Here is an 11,590-nt window from a genome sequence, read left to right on the forward strand (position 1 = left end):
ACCATTTCGAGCGTGGCCGTTTTCGTGCGGGTGACACGTAAAAGCACCCACTACACTCTCTGAGTGGTTGGCGTTAGGAAGGGCATCCAGCTGTAGAAACTCTGCCAAATTAGACTGGAGCCTGGTGTTGCCATCCGGTTTCACCAGTCCTCAGTCAAATCGTCCAACCCATGCTAGCATGGAAAGCGGACGTTAAACGATGATGATGATGATGATGATAAACAAACACACACACACAGAGGAGCATGCACATGTACGTGCATATACATCTACACATATATACAAACAGTCACACATGTACACATACACTCACATGCACACAAGCGTACACACACATACACACACACGTACAGCACACACATGCACACATGCACACATGCACACATATACTCGTCGAGTCACCCTCACACTGGTAGACATGTTGATCCAATCTGAAAATTTAAGGAAAACTTCAAAAAAACATAAAAGTTGATTAATAAAAATAAACAGCAGCAACAACAACATTAAAAAAGGTGTGGGAGGGGGGCAACTGAGGTGTTGTGACATTCATTCATTTCTGAAGAGCATTTAGGACCTTTGTTAAGATTTATTCTTATACAAAGCAGAGGTCTACAGTTGAGGGAATCAACCTCAGCATATTACCGGTATGTTGTGAGAGGAGCAAACATGGCCGTTTAGTTAAGAAGCTTGGGTTCAATCCATTTCTGTGGTACCTTGCACAAGGGCCTTCTACAATAGCCTTGTGAGTGAATTTGGTAGATAGAAACTGAAAGAAACCTATTGTATATTGTGTGTGTGTGTGTGTGTGTGTGTGTGTGTATGTGTGTACATGTATTTTATGCATGTTTGTATGTGTTTTGAGATCATGTGATGGTTATAAACATGCACCACTTGTCATTTGTTTCCATTTGTCCATGAAAAACATGCCTGGTTATGGGGAAGCTTTACCTTGCTTGATAATAGGTAAGGGTCGGTGACAGGGAGGGCATCTGAATGCAGAAAATCTGCCTCGAAATTCCATCAGACCCATGGACATTAAAAGCAGAATTAAGGTATGGGTGTTTTACAACAACCATATTCTTGATATTAAACAAGATCAGAAATCTGGCAAATTGATACCAGTATATGATTGGAACTTAATTGACCTTGAGGGATAAGTTGACCTGGGCAAGACTTTTAATAGAAATGAAAGTACTTCAGCCATAGACCAGTGGCTGAAAAGAGTCATGAGGCAGAGGCTCTAAACACAACAAGGTATTTAGTCTGTCGCATTACTGCTTCTTAAATCTGACCAATTATATTAATAAATCACAACATGGAAGCACAAATGTTAGACAGAAGCAGGTGTGGCTTTGTGGTAAGAAGTTTGCTTCCCAACTGCATTGCTTTAGGTTCGATCCCACTGAGTGGCACCTTGAGCAAATGTATTCTTTTGTGGCCCCAAGCCAACCCAAGCTTTGTGAATGTGTGGTGTATAGGTGTGTTAATGTCTCCTTGCCTTGACATCACCAGATAGGTGTAAACATGTGTCATTGTCATGCTAGCAGTGTCACCCATTGCCAATCTTCCATGGAGACACGTCAGCTGACAGGTAAATGTAACCTTACTTGGAAACAAGTGAAGGTAGGTGAGAGAAAGATTGCCTCAACGAATCCTGTCTGACCCATGCGAGCATGGAAAAGTGAACATTAAAACAATGATGATGATGCTTCACAATTACTAAAAGCATGGAAGAATGATAAAAAAGATGGGTGAAATGTGAATTGATACTTTATGGATTCCATCATCCATCACCTCTTCAAATAATAAAAGAACGTCTCTTTAGGGAATATAATCTGGGGTTTCACATAAATTTTGTTGTTGTTGCTTTACAATTCTTTGAAGTGTGTGTGTATATATATATATATATATATATATATCTCTATATATATATATATACATGTATGTATATACACACACATATACATATACCTAGTGACAAAGATAGAGGCAAGCTTGATTATCTCTCTTTTAATTTCCTTTATTACTGATACAGCTTTGCTACTGTGCTGCAAATATTCAATGTCAGTTACATTCATTTGAATTTAAAAATATAAAATAACAGTCGTAACCCCATTCCATAGTCTTTACCATTGCTGTTAAGCTTCTATATTTGATGGCATATAAGACACACCTCAATGTCAGCAGCCCATTTTCAGGAGAAAATGGTTCCAGTGCATTAAAGAATGTTATATTGAAGGCAATTTAGCAAATACATTACAAAAGTACTGTTTGAAGTAGAGCAGAACATAAAGCAAGAAATAACCAGAGTGAAAATATCCTACATGATTACAGTAATAAAATGGCCAATGTTATGATAATACTTTTACAGGACAAGTAATACTAGGAGAGGAGACCACCCCGCTTCAGTCATGAATGACCATGGGATTGCACCTAGAAGGTTAGCCTCCCAGGCACAAATCCAGGCAAGGTTGTTTATGGAAGACCAGCAGTCGCCCATGCATACCAGCCTCTCCTCTCTACACCACTGGTGTTGTCCCAGGGAAAGGCAAAGGGGCCGATACAGCTTGGCACCTGTGATGTCGCAACTCATTTCTACAGCTGAGTTAACTGGAGCAACGTGAAATAAAGTGTCTTGCTCAAGAACACAACATGCAGCCCAGTCCAGGAATCAAACTCACAACTTAACGATCGTAAGCTCGATGCTCTAACCACTGAGCCATAATAATGTTTAAGTAAATATTATCATGAAGTTAAGCTAGGTAGAAGAGACTATTTATATTAAAATTAGTAGCCTAATGTAGTGAGCATTAAGGCAAATTTAGCTTATAGGAAACAAACTTCACATATAAGGGCTGGGGGGATTTGGGGAGATTTTGTCTTTCTTTTTTATTTAAATGCATCTTATATGCTTATATGTCATGAAATATAGTAACTGACAAGGCAAAGTATTCAAGCCTATGGAATTTTCAAAAGTCATAAGATAATCAAATATGCTGCTTATCGTACTCGTATATATATTAGATGTAGTTTGCTTGAAGCATTGTAGAATCTGTAGAAAATTAGTGTTATAGAAGGCAAGTGTGATGCAAGATTAAATATCAACAATATTAATAAGATACTGAAATACTACTTGGAAATATTTAAGTATTCTTAATATGTCGGTTATGAACTTCTCTATTTTATAAAGCTATTAAAAGAACAAGACAAAAGATGTAAATTGTGACCCATTATGTTGGCATATTGAATCACTGTACATGATATTCAAATTACCACATGTGTAACCAAGTGGAATGTTGTTTCATGGGCTATCATATATGATAACAGCGACTGGCACACATTCAACTCTGACCAATTGCTGGATTGCAGTTTTTGATCAAGATGACTTCCTTTATCCACAAGTTACTAATATTAAAGTAACAGCAATGGCCTTATCTTGTTCCAGCATTTTTGAAGGTATTTTTTGAAAGTGAAAGTGAAAGTAAGTGGAAATTTATTGATTGGGATGTGTAATAACTAAATCATGCTGCTGATGTTACATCTGCCTCTTTTGAGAAGCATAGGATCTGATAGACAACCTGAGTGTGCAGACACTTCATTACTGGAAATGGAGCAATTGATCAACACACATAGGTTCCTGTTGTCAGGAATCCATTTCTTTGATAAGCATTCTGTAGGGAAGTTCCTAAAGTGTATCTAGCCTTTCTTAATACATGGCTTTGTGGAGAGCAGCAGTTGTACCGTTGCTACAGTAGTTGAAGGCCACAATAACAGTAACTCATTCACACTGGCCACCTGCCCTATTTGCAACATGGATATGAGCCTATACACTTCTCTCATATATCAGATCTAGAGTGCTAAATGCAGCAAAAATTACATTGTCTGCATGATTTGATCATTACAGATCCAAGTCAATGAGCATCTCCACAAGCCAACAACTAACAACCAGCTAGAATAGACTCGTGACCCAGTTCTTCCTTACAAATGTACATCCAACAACAATAACAGCCCATGGAGCACAATCTGAAATCCCAAACTCCACATTACACATAAACTAAATATCAAACACAATGAGTCGACCTGCCAACATAATGGACGCAAGATTTATCGTTCCCTCTTGTTCTCTTAATGCATTTGCAAAGGGGTCCTTAACCTGAAATCTCAATACTACTAAAATGTTTCTATGGTAACATTTCAATATCTTTTATATTTAGATTTTTGACATTTAATGTTTCATCTGCATTGACTTCGATAACAAACTGATTTTCTCTACACACAAATACATTAGATATACATTTTACATTACATATATACATATATATAAAATCATTAACATACAAACATTTGCATAATTTATGAGATCTCATGTTTAAATAAAAGATATATGGGAATGATTTCAGATTGACATTCAAGTAATGAAATTAACAGGACAAGAGTACATGTCTAAACAGTTTCATTTTTTTCATTTTATTTTTAGAACTTGCATACAGGAACCACCAAAAGCACAAAAGATTAAGAATCACAGAATTAACCAGTGTCTTTCTTTGTAAACGTTTTGTATTCCTTGCTAACGGAATTAAATTCAGATAATTCAAAATTCACAAAAGAAGTAATAAAAAAAAAACAACAGACAACACATAATAATACATCTAAATAGAACATGCAATTGAACAAACACACATACAAGAGTGAATAGATACATACATATATTTATACACATTCAGATATGTGTGTGTGTGCGTGTGTACATGTGCATGTGTGTATACATGTGTGGGTGTGGTTTCTTATGTAGGTAGAAAGTCAGTTGTTTACTATTATTATTATTATTATTATTATTAGAGGGAAATATTATTTGGCGGGGGCTGTAGCATTCATGCACATCCTCGAGGTGTTAGTGAATTAAGTAAAGCAATTCTTGTTAGAGACAAACAGACCACACAGAAACAAGTCAAGATTTTATTATCCTGCTGTTATGTTCCCACTATACAAATACATAGGTGTTTACATGTGTAAGCAAGTGTGTACATATATATATATATATATATATATATATATAAGATAAACAAGATTATATTTAATCAACCTATATTTAATCAAACACTTTCATGTTTTTGAACCACAAAATAAATACAATTTCATAAAATCTGATATATATATATATATATTTGTGCATCTGTTTTTAAAATAGGTACACTGGATCCCCAAATGTTGTAAGAGGCAAAGGGTGGCATGTGGAAGGGCATCCAGCTGTAAAATATCATCTCAAAAAGGTCCCATCCAACTCATGCCAGCATGGAGAAGAGGATGTAAAAACAATGATGAGGATGAAAATGATGATGATCACACGTATATATTTTCTAATATATGTCTCAGTACATCTTTATACAATACAAATGGAATGCTCAATACTCATAAGTAGAGCTGAAATCACATACATTTATCTGTACTTTTTTTTTGTTTCAGAATTCCTTCGATACAGGTTATATCAAAAATACAAAAACGTTTACAGTTATTATGATTAAGGTTAAATGAGTCCAAATCTCATATATACGGTCCACCCCAACACATCTTCACCACCATCTTCTCTCACACTCCTCCTCTCTTTCCCAATTGTGGTACCCATGCATCTCCTCTACAACAAAAGCGCCTGTTTCTGTCCCTCTACTCATACTCTAACCTCTTGTCACCCTAAAGCCACCCACCTCAATATTACTCCTTCCTTCAGTTGAGGGGGGGGGGTCTTCTCTTCAAAGTTACTTGGTGACCTCACCAGTGCTGGTACCAAGGAAAAAAACACCCAGACGACACTCTGTAAAACGGCTGAATTTGGAAGAGCATTCAGTTGTACAAGCCATGCTAAAGCAGACAGTGAAGCTTGGCACAATCCTCTGGCTTGGCACAATCCTCTGGCTTGGCACAATCCTCTAGCCTGCCAGCTCTTATCAAACTGTCCAACCCATGCCAGCATAGGAAACAGGTGTTAAACCGTGGTGAATGAAAACAATGGTTACTTCTAAGAGTGAGTGGAAAATTGTTTCAAAAACATCTCAGTCCATTTGCACCTATTTTCAATTATCTTTTGTGGAAAATCCCCAACAGATAACAACTCTTACAAGAGCTGTACCTGAACATCTGGCACACATGGAGTGAACTGTCCACCCATTTAGTAGGGTAACAGATGGGGAAAAAACAAGGTTTGATAATTGCAATCAAAACTCCATCTGATCATCGACCAACTACAATACAAAATTTACTATTTTCTTGTGCATGTACATTATTTAAATCACTGTCCCTGTCTGTCTGTCTGTCTGTTTCCATATGTATATTATATATTATATATCATATATTAGCTGGGGATAACTAGAGGCCCATAATTTTATGTTTCAAGTCTGTAGCAAGAACCTTGTGCATAGCAGCCATCAGATAAACCTGGAAGTAGAGTATCTCTGTAAAAGATGAATTTTAGTTGTATGATACAAACCAAACCAAAATTTATTCATTGTTTCCAGATCTACTTGAAATTTACCAGAGACAAGAAACTTAAACCATGAACCTATAGTGATCACTATCATCTCTGATCTTAGGTGTAGTTAGGTATAGGGTTAAACAGATTTTTATTCATACAGTCTGCGAATAATTATAGTTCAGCAAAGTCAAAATGCTGTTCTATGGTGAATGTGAAGCAGATAACAATAAGCAATTCACTTTACTACTTATATTCAGTTCTTTTGTTTGTAATAACAATTATGATTTTATAAGTGTACATCTGTGTATAATGTGCTTGTGTTTATATCTGTGTGTGTATATATATCTATGTATGTATATATATCTATGTATGTATAGTTATATGTATGTATATGTGTCTCTGTGCAGTATCTTAAGGCAAGAAAAAGGCAAGAATTATCTAACCTGCATCATTTTTTGAATCCTCGACATCAAGTTGGTGGCTGGTATTTGTCTCTTTGTGAACTGGTTGTGTTTCTAAAATGACAGAATTTCTTGAACTGTGATGGACTGGTGGGGTGATTGTACAGTTCTGAGACCGATTCATCACTGACATTTCGATATATTCCTCAGAATCACTGCTAGACAGGGACCAGTAGGTACACGCAACAGAAACAGGGAAAAAAAAAGGGAGAAGCAGTTGTAGAAATAACAAATATCAGAGGTAGGACAGTAGCATCATCATCATTAACATCAACAACATTATTACTGTCATCATAATCCACATTTATTTGTTAATTAGCTCCAGATCCAATGTAAACTGTGATCAAACACAATCCATTTATGAGCATCCCACCTTTTATTCAGATACTGTATCTAAGAGTTACATTATCCAATGTAACCTTCTTTTTTATAAGATGGTAGCAGAGGTGTGATTTGAGAGAAATTAAGCAGCTATTTCTAACAGGTCAAGCAACGACATAGTCTGATTGACTCCATCATTTTCATTTATGCCATTCTGATAATGTCAACTGCTGAAACAATTTGAATGGAAGTGAACTCCTGACAAGACAACAACCATTGCCCCGCTCAGTAATAAAGCCCAAATCACTGTTTGTCAGATGAGATCTAAGTCTCCCTGCAAGGGAAAAAGTGTTAATGATTGGAAAGGGAGGAGACAAATTGCAATGCTTGTATGCCTTAGCTCATAAGATTGACTTTAGATTAACCCTTTCGTTACTGACCCGGCTGAAACTGGCTCTGGTCTTGTAGTACAAATGTCTTGTTTTCATAAAATCTGAATTAAAATCTTCCATCAAACCTCAGTCACAATTTATGTTCCTAACATCAACTTAATTATAACTAAGTTATTTTTACTAAATTCTTTGTTAACATCATCATCATCATTTAACGTCTGCTTTCCATGCTGGCATGAGTTGGATGATTTGACTGAGGATTGGTGAAACCAGATGGCTACACAAGGCTCCAATCTGGTCTGGCAGAGTTTCTACAGCTGGATGCCCTTCCTAACACCAATATTAACAATAATTGGAAGAAACACAGAGCATCTCAAAAGGGTTAAACAACACCACCACCATCATCATCATCATCATCATAATCACATCAACACATCACACATCTATTACTGCTAACAATGTGGGTTTTAGCCATTAACAGAACATCATCTGTCTCCTCAATACTTTGAATGTGTCTGTTGCTGGGTAACCCAGTAGCAGAATCTTAAAGGTAATTTAAAAGGCTATTTCAATACACTCAAAACAACGGCAGGGCATACTCATAATTATTTCCAGAGTTTCTAAAACTGGCAGAGGGCAGGAAGGATTTTATCCCCAGTCTGGAGACCTGTGTAATCAAGGGCTGGCTGGGTGGTGGCATTAAACCAAAGAATGGAATAAATTTACCAATCAAGAAGAGTTATCATCCATTCCATAAACTCCCACACAGTTCCTGTCGACTTAATTCCACAGTCAAGACTCAGAATTACTCAATGTTATAGTAGTCCTGCACTGAGATTGAACCCAGAACCACATGAATGCAAAAGCAAACTTCTTAGCCACAGGGCCATGCCAACAGCCACGAAGTCTGTGGTCAGTGAGTAAATATTTGAACTAACAAAACAAATCTAATCACACAGAGCAACTTAGAGACATTAGAATTCGTTTGAAGTGGATGATTTCATGCAATGTTCACTATCACAGAGAAATCATCCGAGGATTGAGGACATTCAATGAAAAATGTCTGAGCCTCCAGACCATTTTTAGAAACAATAGTTGCATGGTTATGGATGGTCATGTGGCATGTCAAAGGATCACTGAAGGTTGTCATAAAACTATTGATGTGTCTCTGGCCATAATATGGAAAATATTGTATTTGATGGCATGTAAGATGCACTTATCTTTTATCCAAATCATCATCATCAGCAGCATTAAATGTCTGTTTTCTATGTTAGCATGCGTTGGAATGGTTTGACTGGAATTGGCAAGACCAGGAGCTACCCCAGGCTCCAATGTCTGTTTTAGCATGGGTTCTATGGCTGGATGCCCTTCCAAAAGCCAGTCACTTTCTTGGTTGCTTTTTACATGGCACCAGCACAAGTTCTTTTTATGTGGCACCATCATCGACAGTGTCACCAGGTGTGTTTTGCAAGATAAAAATCCCTAGAAATGTACAGTCCAGGTCCTATGTGCAAAGTTGGGTTTAGAAGGTCAAGTGACCACATAGAGATAACCTTCAGTGACTTCAAAGGATTTCTTTATACCCCTATTTGCATATAGAGTATATATCAATTCATGTGTGTTGTATAGAGCTTATGAAGGTGGTCTCATACACAAACACCATCAACCCCTGAACATTACTGCCTCAAGTCCATGGACACATTATGGCCGGCTACTTGGTTTCCATGACATGTAAGTGACCAAGATCACAACATTCTCCATTGAACAGGACACCAGTCCATCGCAGGGTTAAGATAAAATGAAGTGTTTTATTCAAGAATACAATGCACTACCTGGTCTGGGAATTGAAACCACAATCTTGCGATCGTGAATGCAACACCCTAACCACAAGGCCACATGCCTTCACAGACACAACACTGCACTAAAACATAACCAAAAGTCAAACCTATTATCGCCATTCTTGTGGTTACTCTTGGCACTGGAACGACGAGAATCAACTTTGGTCTGTGAAGTATTCTTCTCAGCAAACTTGTCCAGTGCCTCTTCAAAGCCTTCCGAAGTGTCGAACATGTGATGAAGTTTATAGTTGATACTCTTTATAATGGCAAACACTAGCCCTACTACTCCGCAGTATATCATCCATACAAAGATCGATGTGGCAACGGTCTGCAACAAGAATAGCAAAAACATCAGAATGAGAATATTAAACAAAACTAAAATTTAAAAAATATAGTAAATATGTATATATATAAAATAATCCCCCAGAGTTAGGAGAAATTAATGGCAGTCTATATTGGCAAAGTGGTTTTTGATGTAGTGCTGCATAAAGTGTAGTATTTGTGTAAACCTGTAAACCTGTTAGTCACACATTTTCAGACAGGGGCAGGGGCACAGATCTCTAACTGTTACACTGCTCTCACCTATGGCTCTCAGAATTCAGTAGCAAACACCAATGGCCATACTACGGTACCTCACTTTGGCTAATGAGCAAAGCTAAAGAGGGTATCAAGCAATCTTGGCAGGATTACTGTCCAGGGCATGTCAGCCCTTTTGAGCACAAGGAACCCAATATGGACAATGGCTCAGAGGGCATGATAGCAAGATGTGGGTGCATCTAGGGTAATCTCGACAGAATACAAACTTGTAGCCAGCCTCAGTGGACGGAATTAGGACCCCACTATGTACAAAATTTCATCCACATTTAATGTCTGTTCTCTATGCTGACATGAACTGGATAGTTTGACAGGAGCTGGTTTGAAAGAAGTTGCCCAGGCTCCATTCTGTTTGTGTTGGATGCCCTTCCTAACACCAACCACTTCACAGAATGTACTGAGTACTTTTAACATGCCACCAGCACAGGCGTTTTTATGTGACACTAACACGGGTGCCGGTGTCATGCATCCTAGACTACTTGAATAGCAGTCCTTGATATTCAACCTGCTGAAAGCAGATAGGACCTAAGAATAGAATAAAATGTCAGCAAGGTTAGTATGGTATGAGGTGCAGAGATTATATGCTCTTCATTAGATAGAAAAGAAAAAAAAGAAACATTTCTCTTTCTCCCCTAATGATGAAGAGATTACCTTCAACATGTTAGGATTCTTGCCCTCCATCCCACAAGTAATAAGAATGATTTACTTCTATTTACAGGGCATCAGTGGTCCTTAAATAATCAGTCTTGAAAAGACACAGGTATACAGACCGGTATGCTTCAGCCCCATGTCAGCCCTGAATGAGCAGACCTATGATTCAAGGCATTTTACTATGACCATCCCATCTTTATTGTTCACACAGTACACCCTGAATAATATTACCAAAGTTTGTTTGATTTTTAATAATGTAGGGTGTGGCTTGAGGGAGATTTAGCTGCTATTTGGTTGCTGAGTGGAAGTGGCTTCAGACCAGTCCACTTCCACAAGCAGAGGTGAATGTAGGAGCTGATAGAGAGAGAGTCAGGGTTTGACTGCTATTTCAAGCATGATGGTATCTCTTAGATACCCTTATTTATAATTTTATATGTATGTATGTATGTACACACACACATATACATGGATCCTGAGATAAACACATACAAACACATACTATGTTTGGAAAAAACTAGTATACAGGTATGCATGTATATCTATATAATTAGCTACCTTCACTAGTGTTTACTTATATATATCGCGGCACTGCATCGGTCATGAGGACGAGGGTTCCGGCTGAACTGATCAATGGAACAGCCTGCTCGGGAAATTAACGTGCAAGTGGCTGAGCACTCCACAGACATGTGTACCCTTAACGTAGTTCTCAGGGAGATTCAGCATGACACAGGGTGTAACAAGGCTGGCCCTTTGAAATAAAGGTACAATAGAAACAGGAAGAAAGAGTGAGAGAAAGTTGTGGTGAAGGAGTACAACAGGGTTTGCCACTACCCCCTGTTAGGGCCTTGTAGAGATTTAGGTGTTTTC

General features: G+C 37.8%; 1 protein-coding gene across 6 annotated transcripts in view; it reads right to left on the minus strand.

Moving 5' to 3' along the window:
- The window catches only part of LOC106881599 (pecanex-like protein 1), a 105,495-nt gene that overhangs the window by 82,568 nt on the left and 11,337 nt on the right, over positions 1–11,590 (minus strand). For 5 of the 6 annotated variants that reach the window (XM_014932061.2, XM_014932060.2, XM_014932057.2 and 2 more), the window contains exons 2-3: positions 9,586–9,806; positions 6,910–7,085 (exon numbers count right to left, since the gene is read on the minus strand). In XM_014932061.2, the coding sequence (XP_014787547.1) occupies positions 6,910–7,085; positions 9,586–9,806 (397 nt within the window). The remainder of the gene's footprint in view (positions 1–6,909; positions 7,086–9,585; positions 9,807–11,590) is intronic. The other variant, XM_014932059.2, reaches the window with a different exon arrangement.

Source organism: Octopus bimaculoides, chromosome 6 (genome assembly GCF_001194135.2).
Source record: "Octopus bimaculoides isolate UCB-OBI-ISO-001 chromosome 6, ASM119413v2, whole genome shotgun sequence".
NCBI classification, from domain to species: Eukaryota; Metazoa; Mollusca; class Cephalopoda; order Octopoda; family Octopodidae; genus Octopus; species Octopus bimaculoides.